The sequence below is a fragment of the Leptosomus discolor genome, chromosome 1 (genome assembly GCF_034619465.1).
Source record: "Leptosomus discolor isolate bLepDis1 chromosome 1, bLepDis1.hap2, whole genome shotgun sequence".
Taxonomy (NCBI): Eukaryota; Metazoa; Chordata; class Aves; order Leptosomiformes; family Leptosomidae; genus Leptosomus; species Leptosomus discolor.
In genome coordinates this window covers 214,477,492-214,498,841 of record NC_141391.1, presented here as the reverse complement: position 1 = coordinate 214,498,841, position 21,350 = coordinate 214,477,492, and the positions used below count along the sequence as shown (strand labels likewise).

At 43.6% G+C, this 21,350-nt stretch overlaps 1 protein-coding gene across 1 annotated transcript in view; it reads right to left on the bottom strand.

Moving 5' to 3' along the window:
• The window catches only part of SFMBT2 (Scm like with four mbt domains 2), a 101,029-nt gene that overhangs the window by 65,541 nt on the left and 14,138 nt on the right, over positions 1 to 21,350 (bottom strand). The window contains exon 4 of the mRNA XM_086474916.1: positions 1,312 to 1,400. Within this exon, the coding sequence (XP_086331042.1) occupies positions 1,312 to 1,400 (89 nt within the window). The remainder of the gene's footprint in view (positions 1 to 1,311; positions 1,401 to 21,350) is intronic.

The window sequence follows — 21,350 nt, the reverse complement described above, 5'->3', positions numbered from 1 at the left end:
GTTACATACATTGCACGACACAGACAGCACTAAGGACATACATTGCAAAAAACCACCAGAAAAGGGTCAGAAACTGCTTCAGGCCAACACAATGTTTTCTCTCTCTGCATTTCTGCCTGGGGCTGCCTCTTTTCTCTGCCTGCAGAAAGGGAACGGAGAGGTTCGCGATGGCATCGGCACACACCAGACATGGGTGTTGGACACCACCAGCTTTTTGCATATGCCACCCGGGAGCGGTCCAGGAATGGGGATGCAGCAGCCCTGAGGACTTGCATTATTTTAGGCGTGCAAGGGCTGTTCAGCTAACAGAGTGGGGGGAAAAAAAAAAATCCCTGATGGTACACTATTAATTCCTCCTGCCAGGCAGCCCGTACTGCACAGGCGTGTGGAAAAAAGGATGCAGCTGTGGCTGGTGGGAATGACCAGGGACAAAATGATCAAAAACGGTGCCTGGATGCACACTTGCTCCCAAAAAGCCAACGTGAGCACTTATAGAAAGGTAAATTGCCTGTATGCCTTCACTCTCAGCCTAACTAGAGAGGGGAAGTGAGAATTATCTCCTGCAAAACAGGCTGTCTCCTCTCCAATGCCCACACAGCATCGGCACAAGAGCAGTGCAGGTCCCAATGGAGAAAGTGCCCCGCTCCCACAGTTTCAAGGTGAATCTGCAGGATTTTTGTCCAAGATCTCAAGGCAAACTGAGGCTGCCCCAGACGTAAGCTGCCCTGTCAATATGCTGCACAGACTAGGCTCTTGGCCATAGAAGCATACCTAAAAAAACCCAGACCCTTCTTCTCTCCCGACTACCAACGACTGATGCCATCTCACTCAACTTCCCTGCTAAATCTGACTGGTTTTAGGTGGAGGGAATGTCCCTGGAGGAGTTATTTCCATATCCACATGAACCTGACAACGGTCCCCATCAACCTACTGCACCCCCTCTCCATGCGTCCTGACTTGAAAGCTCAGGTCACCAGTTCGGTGGATCTAATGGGGCACACTGAAGAGCTGTGTCCTCCTTCCTACAGACTCCCTTCCGTGCTCTCCTTCACCACCCAGCCTTTTTTGAGCACCCAACTTTTCCAAGCACCACCCTCCAGCTTAAAGGCAAAACAAACTACCCATCACTGGGTCAGAAGCAGAGCCAGCAGAATCAAGGCAACGTCGTCACGGACTTTTGGCCAGCGCTGGATCAGACTGCCAGCACACAGACGCTGCAAGCACACAGCCCTACAGGTCGGGAGCGCAAACACTGCTGCAGCATGCACACCACGACACCATACTGGATAGAAACTGCAATCTAATACATACGCCTTCCAGTAAATTTGCAGGTGCAGTACGAGCGCCGGTCAAATCGTGTATGAGAAACTCCGTCCAGTCCATGTATTTCTCTCTGATTGCTGGGGAGGGGGAGGAAAGAAAAGAAATGCTTAGCACAGCAGGCTGCAATGGACTTGCCACATGTATTTTAGTGACATCTCCTCCCCATTTACCAGCTCTGAAGTTTCAGATACAACTGCAACCCAGACCAGAAGAAAAGCTGGTTTGTTGTCCAGTTCCTTGGGCAACCCGTGCACCCAGTTACATCCCAAAATAAGGGAAGGTGTTGCTCCGCTGTAGCCACTGACAGTGATTCACAACAGCGAGGCTTACCATCTCCATCTCTCCCATTCAAAACTGGCCACTGCTTATGTAGCTGCTCGTTTCCTGCTTACCACATAGGCTCAGATATGATTTATAAAGTCCCCTTGTATGTTCACTAATGACCTCAGAGGAAAAAAAAAAAAATCTGTGCAAACTTGTAGTTCCTTGACAGGACAACAGAAACTCCAAGTGCTTTCCCCCACAAAGCACAAGAATCAACCCTGAGAACATCGTATGTCAGCTACTGAGTCAACACACTGGCAAGAAGAAAGACTTAAAGAATTTATCAGGAACTTCTACTTCATTCAAAAACATTTATTAATGATTTTTGAGCAAAACACTGTAAGCTTGTGTTACGTTAGGGATCCCATATCCACATAGTTTCCTAAGATTTGAACTGAAACATAGAAACATCTCTGGGATTCAAACTCTAGTTCAAGTCTTGTTGAAATCAGTAAAAGTTGGGCACCAAAAGGCAACTCAGCAAACCTCAGCTTCAGAGATACAGACGCCTCTTCGAACGCATTGTGCATTTGCAATTGGAAACCCAGAAACCAGACTTTAATTCCACATGTAAATGGGAACTGAATTCCATCAGAAACATTTCTCCCTCCCAAAAAATCTTACTTATGTGTGAGTTAACCAACAGTGATACAGTTATGTCGGTAACGTAGCAACACCTATAGAAGGGAAAAATGCCACATATTTCAAAACTGAAACATTTCCTCTGAACAAACAACTGGATGCATGGTTTAAAGATCATTACCCCACAGGGGAGCCCAGGAAGGGCTGTAATTAACCAGCATAGGTCCAAAATAATTAAATTATAGCAGCCCTTATGGTTTGCTCAAAGGAAGCGGAGTCCTTCGCTCCACGTTAGCCAACCAAGAGCAATCCAGTCTGAAGCTCTTTGTGCTTTCACACACACATCAGGGTAGGATTTCTAGATGTTTTAAAAGCTCAGTGACTGTGACTTCTCAGTCCTTCTCAGAGGCGGTTGTCAGCTACTGCACCGTCCCGACAATGCAGAACCTGAGGTTTTGAACCTCTGAGAAGATGCAATCTCAAGTGGTCAGAGCAGGAGGACTTCAGACTGCAAATGTAAACAGCACTGTGGGCACAAATACTGCCATGGTAATCTCCAGTCAAGGAGACAAAACCTGAGCCTTCTCAAAATGCATCCTCAAGCCATCTGCTGCTAAACTTTGGATTAAAGAAATGCAAAGGGGGAGCACCAGGTTTGCCCAAGGACAGTTATATGACACTGCCACAAAACCTGGCACAACATACTCATGGTTGGGCTTCCATCCAGCATGGGTACTTGGCACTCTTGGACTCTAGCCCATACTCAATTTACATCCTAAATACCTTATGCAATCCATACAGTTGGCCATGAACAAAGACGCCATGCCCAGCAGAACTTACATCCAGACCTCATTTCTGAGTCGTGCTCCTTTCCCAAAGGCCAAGTTCTTCCAAGGTCACTCGACCTATACATTCAGTTTATAGATCTAAATTACTTTAAAAGTGCATTTAAATGTATTTAGAATTAGCAAACCTTAAAGTGCTAGACTTAAACCTCTATAAAATAATACTTAACTTGCCTGGAACCATTCTAAGCCTTTTGCAGCACTGATTTTGCATTATTTCCAGGAGATTTATGACCTTTACATTATTTAAGATGAAGGAATAGCCTGAGAAGAAATGCTTTATACATGGCACTTTCTCTCTCAACATTCCTGTTGCGTACACCTCATCAGTTCCTGTCCACCTACATTAGGATAAAGAAAACAAGCTTAATTTTGGCATCAGTGAGGAGATAGTAATTGCCGTAATGAATGAGACTGGAGTCCCTCTAGTTCAGACTTCTGCCTCTCGCTGTGAACAACACCGGGTGCATCAGAGAAAGGTGCAAGTTGAACTTCATTTTGGCTCATACCCACAAAGTTGTCAGCCAAATTTTGAATGCCAGAGCTTCATTGCTAAGGAATGACAAATGTGATAAAAAGAACACGGTTCAAACTTTCAAAGCTGGTGGGGGGTGGGGAATCAGATTTTAAAAGTTGACAACAGATTTCAGGGGCCTCCATTTCCAGATGCCCAATTTGAGATGTCTTAACGGTGCCCGATTCACAGATCTTTCTATCTGTCAGTCAGTCCCCCTCCTAACACCCCTCAAAAAAAAAAAAAAATCCCTTATCCTTTTTAAAAGACTTGCACCTCACAGCTTTTCGGCATCTAAATAAGATGGTACCCCTCTCCACATTCAAATCTGGATTACAGGTTTCCAAAGTCTGAAAGTGCCAGGGTGACCTTTGTTTTCAGACTAAGCAGACTCAGCTGAAAAAAAAAGAAGCTATTCCCAGTTTCTGAGTGGTTTCAGAGCCATCCTCCCCAAACAAATCTCCTATCTGGTGTTTTGCTATACTTTATTCTTCTCTTGCGGTGTAGATAAAGGGACTCTGAAAACCTCTGAGAGAGAACAGATTGCACTGGCAGTTTTAGGAAAAGGGATCTGCACTTTCTTCTGTGCTTATAGCTCACAATCAGCCTTCTCAGTAATCCAGTTCAAGTCATTACAATGCAAATATTAATTTCTAGTAGGAATGAAGTGAATGGGAATCATCACAATAGCTGCAAAAACCTTTGAGGACCAAGCAAAATGTTAAACAAGAATATTCAAACAAAGGAAAATCTGCTGGGTAAATGAGAATAGCTGGCAGTGTAATGCATGGGTGCCCAACTTGAGCATCCATCTCAAGAAATGCTCGCGCTTCTCTGGTGTATCAGGCTCAGCATCTGTGAACTGAAGCACTGATTTTCAATCGCTAATTCACATTTTTGCTTCTTAGCTACAGGAAAAGACCCAACTGAACCTCTAACAGGCTGAAGGACTCTGCTTTTAGAGACCACCTGCAGCTGGCTGGCCCACTGGTGGGATGGGAAGGTGGGCAGGACAAAGGATCATGTTCCACCAGGACCTAAGGTCCACTAGTATCGCTACTTTCAAAACAATTTTTCCTTCCTTAAATAACTTCAGTGAGTCAGGAGTGGTCCATGGGGCTCAGATATCCATGTTTTCTCTACCTTTCAATGGATCCATTTTCCCAGAAGACTCCTGTGAACTTCCTCCACCCAGAACCTGTCAAGCTGAATGTACCTTCAGGATCTTGGCTAACATCTGTGGTGCCGTGGGAGGCAGCGGAAACACACAAGAAACAAAGCAAAAGAAAACTCCTCATCAAATCCTTTTAAAGAGAACTATTTCATGCAGGGAGATAAGTCCTCCTACTAAAGCCAAAAGCCACCGAGGACAAAATGTGTCTTTCAAACCTTCAAATGGAAAATACTCTGACAATTCCCCTCCAAACATAAAGTGTGAGGGGCACAAGCAGTAATTTGCAAGTGCACGATTAATGTCACCCTAATTCATGCCACCCTAGCTCTTACTGAGCTGCACAGACTCAAAAGGTTATAAGAACTATTCACAGTAAGAAAGTCCCTGGTACTTCTGCCTGGGTGGCACAGGAGGAAACATCCCTCGTTCTTCGCAACCCAGGGAGCTGACAAAACTGGAAGGAAGACTCTTACCAATGCATAAAATCTTCTCCAAGCAAGGGTAAGTACTGATAACTACCTATTCCTTTGCACACCCACCCTTCCTTCACCAGGCACAGCTCATCTGTGAAGACAGCACCTTGGAAAGGGAGTGTCACCCACACCACAATGGGGCTCCAAACAGGCCCAATGACAAGAAACCATTTGAGATATTCTAGTAACATTGAGGCTACTTTAGAAATTATATACTAAGCAGTGATGGCTTCCTTGACCCAGACAACAGTAACATAATCACACTGATTGGTCCTCTAGAACATAAAGCTTTGATGCTTTACGAGGACAGAGCTTGACCAAGAGTCCCATTACTGCTACGAGCAACACGCTCACCTTAGTGCCAGCCCCAAAGTCCTGTACAGGGTCTGCTGTGCACAGAAGTGATCGATATGAGACTGTGCAATGGTCTGAGACCCTGGGGGTCCATGGCCATCGAATTTATCATAGTGACAGGAAATGATTCAAGAGAAGCAGAGACATGGTAGCAGAAAAATAGACTTGGTTTAGAGATCCCACTGATGCAAAGGCCACAGCGTGAGCTGAACTGAACAATTAAAACACTAGATAATCCAGAGAGGAGACAGGTATTAGCAATGCTCTCACCATGGAAAAAGCATCGGTCAGAGCTTGCACCAGATCAGACACAGTACAGCCCAAACACGAGGCACGCGTCGCACGAAGCGATGCTCCTGAAACGCTAACGCTCTCCTAACTGCTTTTCTTTCCAGGTTTAGCAGGCAACACCGCAGCCCTGTTTGGAGCTGCAGCTTGTGGACGCAGATGTGCCTGTTTCCTTTGGATCGGGTTCAGTTCATCTTGGAGACAGCGTGGGTGGTTGTTTTCACACCTCTGCAGCTCCAAGGCCAAAGGCTTTAAAGCATCTTCCTGCCATAAAAATGCCACAGAACCACCTGCCTTAGAGCAAAGCAGCCCAAAACAGTGGCCAGAACTGCAGGTTGCTGGGCCAAGGTGTATCCACAGCAACGCCAACAGCTCTGCTCCAGACTGCATTCATGCAGGACTAACTGCACAGAGAAGAAAATCCATCTGGACCTAGATCACTACAGAAAGACCTGAGAAAGATCCCACATTTCTCTCCCCAGTTCCTGAGGAGCAGTTGTAGCAGTGCACCACTTCCCAGACTCAGCACCGGGCTGGGCTGGTTGAGGCTGAGCCCAGGCAAGTAAAAACCAAGTATCCCTGATCCGCTGCAGTCTCTGCAGCACACTACCTTTGTGCCTCCCCCAGGAAAATGCAAAGCCCTCCTGCCTCCTTCGATGAAAAATATTCATTTGAGAAAGCAGCTTCTAGTTCGGCTGATAGTACAGCAGATTCTTAAATTAGACAGAAAAAGGACGCTTCCACATTAAGACTCTATTTATTTCCGCAGAAGTGACGGTACAGGTCATAAAACTGAGCTCCCCTTCCACAGGGCTGAACTCTGTCAAAAAAAAAAACTGATCACACCCAATGTCCTTCAAATAATAGTAAAAATTCTTCCCACTTCTTCCTCTACTTGATTCACCCTGCCCCCAACCTCTCTGGCTCCCATTCCTCTCTCCCCTTTCAACTCCCTGCCATTTTCTCTCTTATACTCATTCGTCTCATTTTCCCAAACAAATGACTCCAGGCTGTGGACTGGAATGGACAAAAATGGTTGACAAAGAGGAATTATAGCTGGACAGGACCTGGGCAGTTCTTGTCACTCCATTATGAAATAAATAAAATACGAGGATCTCATAAAAAAATAAATTTTCTAAACAAGTACTTTAGGATGTTAAGAAGTTTATATATATGTATTTAAGGTATGCAGTTTTTGAAAAGGTAAACAGCACATTGCAAAAACATAGAAAATTTATATTTTCTTTTCTTTTTGAAGTTGTCACACATTTGATGCCATATTTGTATGTTACAAAAGTCTTAACATACAAATGTTATAAAGGTCTAAATGATAGAGTCAAAATGAGATGTCTTTATATCAAAATAGCATAGAATGCTAAAACAATTTGTTTAGACTTCACCCATCAAAACAATTTGTCAAAACTGACATGTTCTCACAAAATATTTCCATTTTGATAAAGCAGCGTTCTGACAGCAAACAGCTGAATCCAAACATTTTCATTCGGCTTGCTGAACTATGTATGTCCTTGTGAATCAGACTGGATGTGGAAAATGCAATGGGGCTGTGAGTGGTGCCCCTGCTCCACGATCCCCCCGCAGGCCTAAGCAAAGGGCTCAGGCTGTGTCTACACTGTTTTTGAACCCTCCTCAAGTCCTTCAGGGCAGGGAACATCCTCTGCTGTGTATCCTACAAAGCTAGATCCCCCATTAGGCATTTCCAAAGTAAAACAAAAAAGAAATGTAAAAAAAAAAAAAAAAAAAAGCTACTTAGTGATTTAATGGCATTTTCTATTAAAAATACTGTTTGTTTTGGATTCTTTTGTGGGCTCCCTGGAAAAAGCCAAATGGGGCTGGAGACATCTTCAAACAACTTTCTTACTTAAAACTTCAAACAATCTTCTATTCTCGCACCAGCAGAGTTCTGCGATTTGAACTGGATCACAAAATAATGAAAATGCATTCCAAAAAAGAAAAAAAAAAAAAAAAAAGTGCATCAAAAGCTGTTGATCTGATTTCTAATGATGCAGTCATAAATATCAAGAGATATCAACTTCAGAGCTCAGGCATCACCTTTTATATACCTGTCTTAAACATGGAAAGCCTTCAAAGAAAATATTATATAGAGGGGATTTTCATGGAAACCAGAAGTTACAAGCAACTGTCTGTCAAAGAATATATGTGCTCTAAATACATTCCTAGAGTCAGCAGTACATTGTGGTCCCATTCACATGAATTTCTAATATGCCAATAAACATCTGTTAGAAGGATGTGTGATATATGTAGGAGAACATGTAGCTCTTGTGCACTGTCAGAAGATGCTTCTTTAAGCTATCAATTCATCTACTAGCTCTTACAACTGTTAATTATCTAACAAATTTTTAATAAATAAAACTGAAAATGTGTAAACTTCAAATTAATGTTATTTGTTTAGCCCACGTGAGCTACTCCATATAATAAGAATATTCTACATGGTTTTTCAATTGGCTTCAAAACACTTGGTGCAGTCTGGATTTTCCAGGATACCCAAAACACCCTGACCCCCTTTCTAAGAGAAGACTACCCATGCTGCACTTCTTATGGCCTTGACCCAAGAGTGGCCCAACGCACAGACTTTAATCTTTGCATACCCAATTCTGCATGCGAGATCACCCCTTGATTAGAAAAAGTAAAGAGAAGTAAAAATAAAGAAAGGCAGGAACACAGCCTTTAGGTTCTCACCTGAAGAATTCCCTTAGTTTTTTCTATGCAATTACACTGAATTTCAGAATAATGCGACTGCTATCCTTCCCGCTGCCATTCAAGGTTTCCAGAAATGACCCACTTACATTCTCTCAGTCAAAACAAGCAAAAACTTGTCTCACTGTCCACAGAAGACTTTACTTCCTAACATCCTTTGAGTCCTTCACAGACATGCACGTTATTCCCCTCGGGTTTCTCTAGTCCTTAATTAACTGTTATCTTTTTAAGAATAGAAAAGCAGCGGGTGGTTTGGGAGTTGCTTTTGATTTCTTGAAGCTTGCTCTGGCCTGTGCTACATCTCCAACCCAGCTGTGGGAACTACGGGTGGAAGAAGGAAAGGACGTGGACGTGGGATGCTGCGGGAGAAAAGCGAGTGCGTGAGCAGACGGGGTGAGTGGATGCTATTACACTGAAGTTACTTTTTTGAACGATGCAAGACCTTGCAGCAGTCCTCACCATTAACTCACTGCAGCTCAGGAAGCCTGGCAAGTCACTTTGCCTAGGAAGAAATAACTGGCAAGAGGGTCACCACCAGCAACTGCTGGGGCGCTTCCAGGCAGCAGGTTGAGCTGTCTTCACCCCAAACACAACATTATGGAAACAGACACACTCTTCCCAAGAGCCCACTGCTATGGCTTTCTGCTTACAAGTTAAACTGCCCAAGATCAGAAGAGAAATTTGCCTAATAAATCCCAACAGCATGGTGACCCATGTGCCATTAACCTGTATCAGCCTGCCTTGATTGACTGAGTACAACGGCCTCAGGTACCCATCCTGCATGCAAGCTGCAGTACATGATCTGCTCATAAGCACTGTGATTAATTACTTCCCTTCAGTTAAAGTCAATACTCTACTTGCACTGGATTACTTGAAATAAAAAAAAAAAAAGATAAAAAGTAGAGGTGTGTTGATAATGGGAAGCGGCTCTGCTCTATCTTGGTGGCATTATCTATCAATTGCAATTAGATTATGTAGATAAAGAACAGCAGCAAATTTATCAGCTCTATTTGCACTTGTCACATCCCTTTGCTGTAAGAAGACTTCACGCAAGCCGCACCACCCAGCCAGGGACCACCGAGACACAGCACTGCTCTCCCTCTGGAGTAGGGGAACAGGGGAGGAGGCAGAGCAAGATGCAGGTGGGAAATGGCAAGAGGTGAGGGGAACTCATCTCTTCCCACCCTCGGCCTTGCAGAGATGCAACCAATTCATTCACCTGGTTTCTCGGCATAACAAAAGTCACCTGAGGCCATCCAGCTTCAACAGGGTGGTATTCAAGGATGAAGCATGTAACTTTTTAGAGTGTTTACCATGCATAACCCTATTTTTTTTTTTCTAAAGCGTTTTTAGATTCATTTCCCCTGGAACACAATTCTGAAACCTTGCCACAGAGACCAGGTAACAAACAACTGAAACATTCCCGTTACACCACCATAAATTGGGAAAAGCAGCCACCTGGCAACTTACTTGGGAACGCAAAAGATCCTCCAGACACAAACATTTTTACTTGGGTCAGTTATCTGTTCTCTTGTATCTGCAGGCATGAATGAAGGCTGATTATTCTGATTTTGTTATTGCATCCAACGTGGGCCGATTTTATTCTGTTACCTATGTGATAAATTAGGAGGAAACCTGACGCATAACTACAAAGGTCACGGTGTCTCACTCGGAGCAAGTGGTTTCTATTTCTCAAAAATTCCTCCCCTTCACTCTTACCTAAACAGAGATTATACAGCCTTTATGCATAGCAGTAACATTGCTCTCTGCCCAATTCAGTTCTAGGTACAAGGTAATTAAATTTCACTGTTATCAACACAGTATTTGAAATTAAGCAGGAATGGCGGACTTAAATGGTCTCAGACATGTACGCACACAGACAGAGTTCCTGGAAGGTATTTCTGAAAGCCAGGCAATGCCCAGCGTTTGAAAGCTCTGAACAAACCATATAACCATAGGGGTTCCTCCATCATTAGTATCAATGTCCATTAGGGTGACGGCTCACTGTGAAAATGAGCATCCAAACTCCACGGCTCTCACCACTTAGCCCCAAGCTTCCACTCCACGTACGTTCCTTGATTATTTTTTCCTCCAGCTGCATTAAGCGTCATGCTCAGCGCGCAGAAGAGATGTATCATGCGTGATGAGAGCTTGAACTCCCAATCTTCAGACCCATTAATGAACACCTTGTCAAATCAGCAGATCGGGAGCATTCAGGGAGGGGGGAACCTGGTATTTTGATTGTAATTTCTAAATCCATTTTTATCCGATAAAGATAAAAAAATAAATAATAAAACTGCAAGAGCTCTGCTTTCCAGGCAAAATCAGCACCTTAATCGAAGTGCTCAGAAGCAGCCCAGGTCACAGACCTCAGAGTGCAACTGCAGGAGATGGGTTATGTGTGAGCCTATATGAGACACCAGGACATACACCAGACTCCTTGCACAAAACTGCATTTGCAGGCAGTTGCTCAGCTATTTGTTTCCAAGCTGCAGCCCCTCTGGGTGAAAACCACAAAGGCACTTAGTCATCTTTGCAGGCACGGACATTTGCTGTTGCAGGTAGACAGAGACGCATAGATACTTTGGAAAATCCTGATTTAAAAGTTTTGAAAGCCATTGGGGAGGATGTAATGCATGCTGCTTGCCCATCGTCACCCTGGTAAAGACTTCATATAGCACTTCATACGCTCCCTGTGTACTAGTTCAGAAGAGAAATGTAGAAAGAGGAAAACCAAAATGCAGTAATTCCTGGATAAATCCCCATCCAAGTTAACATTCATAACCACAGCCAGAACTATTGGAATATAGCCATCAGCTTGGTTCAAACCCCAAATTAGTATCTCTGACCACTGCTGGGCACACATGGGACCATGACAATAGTTGTTACGAATTAGTATGGGGGTCTTTCATATAATACTGCATTGCAGCAGATCTCGCTGATGCTAGGAAGTGAAGCTAGCGGACGAAAGGAGGTTTGGAGGTTACCCGATCCTGATCCAAATGCTAAACGCTCTCCCCTTGGCTCACCTTTGCAAATGGACACAAGAGGCACTTTTACGTCCTATCTCTTTGGGATCTCGTAGGCCAACCCCAAATGGATTCTGTGGCATAACAACATCTAGAAGTTATGGGCCATTCTGTAAGGGGATGTCATTGCAGCATAAATATTGTGCCCAAGGCTCTGACCTCATGCCCCCAAACTCTATCCAATTATCTCACATAATAAGTGCCTTTTCTCACTTCTAAATCCCGCGGTCGCTTTCTGAAGGCTATTCTTTGGAGACAGCTCTGTAAAATGCAACAAATTTACAGCAGCACGATGTTCTTACATAAAGCATAAACCAGTTCACTGCACAATTACCTTTTTTCCCTGGCAATGCCAACAGTCTACAGCAAATATTCACTATGAACAAAAGCATCAAAACATGGAAGACATACGAAAGGACTTGATGTTCAAGAAATCCATTCTGGGTTTGTTGGTTTTTTTTTTTTTTTCATTTTCCGTCTTTTACAGAAAGGTGAGAATTAGTAGAGATGATGCTTGCAGTTTAGTATATGCATTGTATTGTTTAACACACTACAAAAGAATAAGTAAGATTAACTCTTTCTTAAGTCTGATGGGAAACACCAATTAAATATTTTAAAAAGTGTGGAAGTTTTGATTAATGCTTAAAGGTTTTTTTTTCCTATTATCAAACTCACCAGATACACATGAGTACCAGAGAACAGCCAAAAGCATATTTTTAACTTTTTCTGCCTTTAGACAGACACTACAAGTCTAGATTCACCCCACCCTACACAACCTATCTAAAATTTAAGCATCCAGTCTCATATTATCTGAAATTATTAGGTGCTATGGCTACAAACAGGTAAAACGTACCCCTGGCTGTACGGCTGTCTCAAAGTATGCCTTCTGTGGAAGACACAAGCAGTGATTTGGAAGAAAAAGCAAGCCATTACTAGGACACCTTTTGGGAAAACCCCGGCAGGACTCAGGCAGGAGGCTGGTGCCATGGTGCTCAAGTTGGTGAGGAACAGTGCTGCACGGTACAAACAGCAAAGCTGGACACAGTAGGTCTAACCTAAGGACTTCCTGGTGGTTGTCCCCACATTTCACTGCTCATGCCCAGAGCGCGGGACAACACTGGAAATCTAGCCATCCCCATGACCCAAGAGTAAGCCATCATGTTCCCAAATACCATGGAAATATCCAACAAGCTTCAGTCATCATGACTTCACCTTTGACACCCCACAAAGCAGAAACATATGTTTTAAAAAAAAACAAAAAACCAAAAAAAAACACCACCCAAACTCATTTCACGCTTTGCAGTGCCTTCTGTAATTCATCAGAATTGTATTGCCAGCTTCTAATGATCGAATCCCATTTAATCACTTTGGAGCCTCTCGGCTGTGTGATGTAAGCACCACAAATCAGAACCTTATGAACATTCATCATGCATCCTTCCCGAAATTAATGGTACAGTGTAAGCACAGCCAGGCCCCATGAGGTGCTTAACATCCTATGCACAAGATGTAAATTCATAATCATCACCGCAACACCATCAAAGAAATACTCCATCAAGGCTCATTTTGCGCTTGCTAAACATGTGTTTTCTTCACTTGAAACTGGAGAAGGGCTTGAACTATAAATCCCAGGATCAAAAACGTCCCCCAAACTTTGATGACTTTAGATCAGCATCAAGAGATCAACATGGAACATTATGCAAGGCGTCATCTAAAATGAGAATAACAGTGTGTTACAGGATTTGAAATGCCAGCAGCTTTTCCACAGTGTTCCAAACCTCCTTTGAATTCTAAAACTTTAGCTTCTACATCACTCTGGGACATGTTAACTGGAGATGATGATGCTCCGATGAACCCAAATGCTTCACTACTAAATCGAAGGCTCTCAAATCTTAGTGCAGAGCCATGGTTCATTCAGCTGGTTTGTGAGCTCTTAATCTCATCTTCATCACACAATACTTCCTCCAAGTTTTTTTGGCTTCTTTGTTTCTAAATAGATTTTACGGATCTTCTACAGAAAATAGGCCTTCCAACTGAAGCCACCTGCTGATGTCCAAGATGACAAGTTCAAGGACAACAATAGAATAGCTCAAAGCAAAGCAAGACCAAATGGAAGAGATAGCTTCAGTAGTCAAATGTGCAGGGTGTAGATGCCTGACACGGCCAGGGACTCCTCAGTGACCTTCCCAGGGTTGCTTAGTACGGGAAAATTATAGGATTTCCCCCTCTTTAGACACCTCACTCATCATGGCACAGCCTCTTCAGTAAAACTTGTACACTACATAGCAGGACTGTTGCCTGAGTTTGGTAAATTTTTCCCTGGATACATCTTCTAGATTAACTCCAGCACTTTAGGAAGCAGCCGCATTTTTACACCATGACCTGAAAATGTTGACTTTCCCCTCATTTCTTCATCCATTCCCAACAGTGACAGTGTGGGAAAAAGGGGTTTTTGCTACAAACGCAGGAGGTGGATGCTCTGCCTTACCACACAAAATAAACCATCAATCAGGAAGGGTTTCAGCATGTTTTTAAGCTTATTTGCTTGTTGGGCATTTTTTGTGACCAAAATCGAATAGAAATGAGAGCGCGCGTACATGCACACACACACACACACACACATAGAAAACAAGTAATCTGGGAATTCAGAGAAAAGTTTTCCAATGTCATGCAAAAGGACCACAATTGACTCAGAATTTGGAATCTGGGTTAGAGGAATTGATTTTTAATGGCCATCAGGAAAATGCTTTATAGGAGGATCTCTGCACTGCGTAACAGCTACCTCCACAGGCTCCAAGAGCATATGGTCTGCTTCAGGAAGCAAGCCCCTCCCACGGTGACTGGAAACCCACATTATCATGCGTAATGAGGGAAAAATCAAGTGCAAGTCACAGCTGGCTCTGGATCATGCTGGTGCTTGCATCTGCCACTAGCAGCTTCCCAAATTCACTATATGCATGCTCCTCACGAGCAAAATCTGAGGTGCCCCTAGGTACATCTGAAGGAATGCTCTGCTGAAGACAAGACACCAGACACATTGGCTTGACCTTGGCCTAAAAGAGCACAGAAAATCCTCTCACATCTGCTCAGCACTAACAGACATAATTTAGTCTTCAACGTGATCAGAAAAGTTCCACTGAAGAAACACGTACATCAACTTTGGCCTTGATCCTGGTCTGGATCAAGTCCCATGTGCTATTTACCCTTCCCAGCTCCTAAAGCAATGCATAGCAAAGTCACCTCCTTCCCTGAGACAAAGACCCAAAACCGTGCTTAACTTAGAATATGAATGGTAGGGGTTAAGGCTCCGCAGATGCCTCCAATGGTGATGATTTAAGTCTGTCAATGTTTTACTTATTGTATCACCACATTAACTACCTAGGCCTAGTCTTACAATTGAGATGGCATTTCCATTCCAAACCTCCTCTGGGGGAAAGTACAGGAGACTGGGGAAATATGCAATTACCAAGAATGGGTACTTAAAATCTCTCAAAATAATAGTTTTTAAAGAACATTTTATAAAAAACGCATTCAGCTGGACGTTACTTAAGTTGACCATCTCAAAAAAGAGTGGTTTGTATCCAGTGTTATGCTTTCAGGGTCAATCTTCCAATTTTTCTATGGCTTCTGGGCTTTCAAGTTCCACAGCTTCAGAGCACGTGTTCCAGGAGGTGGTGTAAGTGTGGAAGAACAACTCTGGATTTCACCACTGGATATTCAAGGTGTGGAGATCTCCAGAGTCATAAGTGAGGTGCACACTTCAGGAGTATTTGCTTGACTAATGACATTGTAGCCTCCTCAATGACAACTCACCAACTCTACAAATGGGGCTGTAAGTTTTCTGCTCAACAGTGAACAGATTCTCAACGGTTCTGCATTTTGTTCTGTATTCACATGGTTTGCACCAAACAGTTGGATGATGTCAAACAGTGGCTCAACACAGAGCAATAGGGCCAGTAGTTCTAAAACTTAAGGTCTCCTCAACCACATTTTTTTATTAGGAGCCTCATCGGGAGTTTTTGTTGTCCCAACTGTAATTGTGAAATAATTTACATCTTTCCATCCCTTAGCACTTACATGTCTCGGGAGGAGGATTTTGCTGTTTTGTGCAGTGGATAGAAGGGGTTTTTTTTCTAACAGTCAAAGGGAGATTTCACCTGAAATGGTCTCAAAATACCTTCCAAAAATCCACTCCGTTTCACCTGCTGCTAAAAAACCGAGGAAACCTCTACTCACAGAAAAGCCTGCTATCTGCTCACAGCCTTTCCCTGCAATATTTCCTTGGAAATACAGCTTCTCATTCACAGTCTCTGCCTCGCATTCCAATTACTCTTTTCCTCCCGTATCTTTGCTCCTCCGGCACAACTTGTGCTAAATGTCAGGTCCAAAACCAATGGTTTAGTCACAGCAGCGGTTGCAGTGTTATCTTGCGGACTGTGATCAGAATTGCGAGCAGCAGAAGGCAAAGCCGTGGAGTCTCAACTGCTCATCTTAAGCCCTCTGAGCATCCTGAATGAAGCTTGAGTCCCATTGGAACGTGCTTTCTTTGCAAGAGGTCAGAAGCCACAGAAATTGGTTCTGCCAACACTTTGGGCTAGATCATTCAATTATTGCAGCTCAGCACTACTGCAAGCAGTTTTGTTCCATCCATCTTTGCCAAAGTTGAACCCTTCTGCTGTGCAAGGGGCTTGGGCTTTGATCTGTACAGACAGAATCTCAGACATTGCCTGATAACACTAAAAAAATAAATTAAATATAAGCTCTACATGGGTTTAGACAAGCAAAGCTTCCTCAGTTTCCAATACAACCTTTCTTTTTTGTCAATGCCCATAGTGTGGCACAAACCTTATGGGGACATACTCCATCCAGCCAAGAGGGATAAATTTCTGTTCCCAAAGCTGCCCACTACAAAACCAAGTGCTTCCAGATCAGTAGTTGTGGGGGGGAAAAAAAAGAAAAAAAAAAGGGGGGGGGGGGGGGGGGAGCACTTTTACTCCTTTTCATGTCAAAAGAAGCCAAGAAGTGCCGTGTTTCCATTACCTGTCTGCAACCCCACCACCCCATGCAAAGGCGTATCAGTGTTCAAGTTTGAGCAGCTCCTTAGCTCACTGAGCAGCTCTGCCTGCAGATGCCTTCCCAAAGTCAGCTCTACTCCTCCGACCACCCTTGCTTTTACCTCCCTACTGTATCTTCTTTACTCTTCACTTGCATGGTGAAAGAATCAATCATAGAATCAAAGAATGGTTTGGGTTGGAAGGGAACTTAAAGACCATCTAGTTCCAACCCCCCTGCCACGGGCAGGGACACCTTCCACTAGACCAGGTTGCTCCCAGCCCCATCCAGCCTGGCCTTGAGCACTACCAGGGAGGGGGCAGCCACAGCTTCTCTGGGCAACCTGTGCCAGAGTCTCACCACCCTGACAACTGGCTGCCGACCTGCTGTTCCCAAGGAAAAATGAGGCCTCTGAGGATTTTTTTTTCCAAGTATTGCAAAGACATGGAGCACAGAGCTAACACATATCCTGGTCTCCTCCTGCCTGTTTGTTGTGACAGTCAACCCTTAAGCAACAGCTCGAGCACACCCGAGCCCCTGCTGTGCCAACAGCCTGCGCTTGACGGGCATTTCAATCCCACTGCATAAATCTCTGCAATCCAGTGCAGAAGTGTGCAAGACTCACTGCCAAATGGGGCCAAAATCCAGAGCACTTCTGGCTAGTTCTAGTCCTTCAAGCAGAAGCAAACTGGGTGCTGAAGGCTTCCAAAGACAAAAGATCCCTGCCTGCTTACACTCAGAAATGACCAACATGCTCCAGTGATCTCCATGCTGGATAATGAAAACCTCAGCTGGGGTCCCATCACACCTACGGCTGTGGCAGTAGAGGACGGCTGACTCCTTGAGCTGTAGGACAAGGAGAAAGTCAGACTGTGCTCTCTGCCTTGAAAACCCAGACGCGCATCATACGGTCAGGATGAAGCAAATCATTCTTTGATATTCAAGCATCTTCCAAACAGGAGAACAGGTATCAGGAGAACACAAACAGATCCAAGTACAGTGCTGTGTACATAAATGAACTAATATCAAGCTTGACTGAAAAAGTTGATTAAATTAGTTTAATTTAAAAGCCCAAACAAACCCTGAAGGAGGTTCTTTGTTTATTGCTTTTTACCAACAGCATGCGTTACTGAAGAAGCACCATGTGGGCATGAAATATTTATTCATTAAATCTTTCATAAAGCTCTACACTATTGGTTTCACTCAGGATATATTTCTAACTTGTCAAAGTCCACGAAAATCACTGCATCCCTTTCCCCTACCTCCATCCCCCTCCAGACTGTTTATAATACGATTAGCCTTTCAGTTTTCATTGCAGTAAGCCTGATCCTCAGCTCCACTGTTGCTTGTACACAAGGTGCTGCTTCTTTAGCCGTAACAGGATAGCTGTAGTTGAAATAGTTCAGCCTCCCCTGTACCACCCAAAACGGACTGTTACAGCGCTGCAAACCATACTGCTGCTTTACAGTGTTCCTGCTATGGGAATGGGAACATCATTCATTTATGGAGGAAGGCACCATACACCGGCAGCAATACATGGGAACAAAAGTCAGGACAGACCGTCCACCCAAGGAAGGGAAAAGCAGCCAGAACATGCATTAATTTCAGGTAAGTCCGAGTCATTTGTTATCAAACCTCCCTCCATTGCTGAAACCCCTTCTTGAACACTTCCTTGGCTGTCAGCCAACCTACAGATTAAATCCATGCTCCAAGTTGGGTTAATAACAAACTAGGATAAACAGTGCTATATTATCCTCAGTGTTTGCTGTAAAACTATGTAATACTGTTTTATTAGTTTTACTGACTACATAGCTCAGTCTAGTACAGGGAGGACAGGTTATACTTAGAAATACAAATGAAAAGTACTTTCCATCCATAAGCGTGCAAAAATCCAGGATTTGCATTAGGACTGTGCAGGGACAAGTGCATCAGTGAAACTGTCACCTCTCTAAGTTGCACTGATACCTGATTTCCCCAAATAATCCTGAGCAACGAAAAAAGCACCCCAAAATGGATGCTGAGCAGGCACTTCAAATGCACTGCAAGGTCTCATGCAGTTTTGGTGGCCACAGTCACTGCGTGCATCCCTGCCTGCCCCTGTTTCCCTTACTCCATTTGTTTGAGAGAATAAATAAATACAAATACAGCATAAACAGATGTCGTTGTCCTTGGAAACTAGGCTTGTTGGATAAGTTTCTACTAAAATGGCTTCTTACTGGAAAATTAGGTTTTGATCAAAGTGTGTTCTTTTCTTGTTTTTAATAAACAGAGCGTACTTCATGTGCAGGCTTTGGACTTTTAAACCATCTTGCATGGCTTTGGTTTCCCAAATGCCTGATCCCCAGCAAGGGCTGGGTTCCTCAGGCACAAGAGCACCTCACAGGGTATCAAGGAGAAGACAGCTCAGGATGACTCCCCAAGGAGAGACTAGACCCTTGTGAGAGAAAGTCTAACCCGGGCAAAAGTGCAAGGAGGGACCAGCACCCACATATGAATCCCTTAAGGCACTGCTGCAACTCAAGACAACATTTAGGGCATTTAATTCCACAAACAGCTGTTCTGACATTTTTGAGGAGGAAAAACAATGACATTTTTCCAAAGGAAAATACTGTCAAGAACAGAACGGAGGCTTTACATTTACGTCTTTTGTGAAGGGGAAAAACACCTTTTCTAAGTCAGTTCCACCAAAATCTCAATAGAGAAGCACAGACTGACCCCAGCTGATGGAACTTCACCCCAGGAGAAATCTTCCCGTTAGCAGAGCCCGACAGTAGCCCGTTGCCATTCACCTAAACCACGGGGTCATTGCAGAGCCAAGGTTGGGAGCTTCACGGTAGGTATGTTCCCTAAGGACCACCTCCACCATACTCTTGAAAAACTTGTAACAAAAGGGCCTGGCAACCAAGAAATCATTTTTCCCCTCGATAGCCTCCATCCCTCACAGAGGTCCGAGCTAAAGCCAGAGCAGCAAACATCTCGCCTTTCCCACTCACACAGTGTTTCTTTGTCCGAGTTGCACAACAGAAACACCAGGATAAATAATTTACTCTCAAGTCCACCTTACAAACCTGCCAGCATCTCACCCCTGCAAGGTTCTCTGCAACTACGCCTCTAGACCTGAAAAATCATATTAAAAGGAAAATCAAAACAGAAAAGGCTGACCTCGAGCCCAGCAGACCTGGAGATGCTCAAAAACTCTGCATTTGATAAAGTCTACAACTCAAACTTTTTGCAAAGCCTGTCCTGCTGGCCAGACTGTGCCACATTTGCACAGTAGCTCAACAATTACTTAAATTCCCAAAAGACACGTGGGGGCCTGTTACACTCAGTTTACCCCAAAAGGGCCTCATTTGGCAACATTAAGTCTTTTGAAAGCAACTAAAGCGAGCAGCACATGCCAAAGATTTGCAGTTTCACACAATAGTGAAAAGACCATTTTCCCTATCGAGACAACATTAACCTCATGCCGCAAGAGCAATGAGCTAACTCTTGAATTTTCACATCCCAGACCGAGAAATCTGAGTCACGTCACGGAAGGGAAGGGAAAGCTGCTGTGGGTGCTGTAATGAAAATATGTTCTTCTCAGGAGTGAGTCTGCAAGGGACTACATAGGACTGGCAGTGAGACGCCGAGCCACGATATGCTCCAGCAATTTCCAGCTGCTGCAAGCTCCCAAAAGACACCAGAATCAACTGACATGGCTCCCACTAGGGCGAATTTCAGCCCAAACACCCCTGGCTCTTCAGCCAAAGCTGGTGTTATTTTTACCTCCCCTTCTCTCCTCCCCTCTGCCATCATTAGGAGAGCAAAGAAAAAAAAATGCTATTTTTTATATGCTCATTAAGTATAATCTGCTAAATGTTCTATGCCAATGTATAAAGCTGCCTACTATGCTAATAGAATATTTAATTGACATTTATTTGCTGACTAGTTATTTATGCTAACGTCACCCCTGCATAATTAATACTCTGCTAAAGTCGACTTGAAAAGCACACATAAAACACTGTACTAGGGAGTCATTTGCAGTATTTAAAATAAAGAAATCCTGCAATCTATTTACATTAAGTTAGTCTAAACTTGGTTTTAATGGAATAAAAGGAAAAGGATTCAGCAAAGAAGATATTAAAAAAAAAAAAACAACCAACTATATACTACTTCAGAAATATCCAGTCTTTTGCAGTACAACCTGCCAAAGAAGATTTCAGAGTTTCATTTTACTTGGCTCGAGGGCCCAGTTCTTAGCTGATGTAAAACAGCATTAGCTCAGTGAATGCCTACTGATTTTCTCCAGCCTCAAGCTCTTAAGAAGTAGTATTTCAGGTGATCCTTCAGTGAAAGAGCTAAACCTGAGCCAGATCTGCTCTCAATTATACCAGTACAAAAGCAAACTCATCTCAGCTAAGTTGGTGGAGGTGAGCCAACTCCTCACAAAATAAAAGCAGAAGTCCACCCTGCCCATCTGATCCCTCTACCTGCACTGTAATCACAGACCTGCAGGCATAGTTTAAGTTTTATTTCCTCTGGGATGAGATTATCAGGGGAAAGTTGTCTTTGGTTAAGAACAAAACATCCATGATCGCATTTTCTGAGAAAGAAGCTGTGGAGGCCCTCATCTATCTTCAGAAACATTATCTCCCTGTCACTGTCTGAAGAACCCAT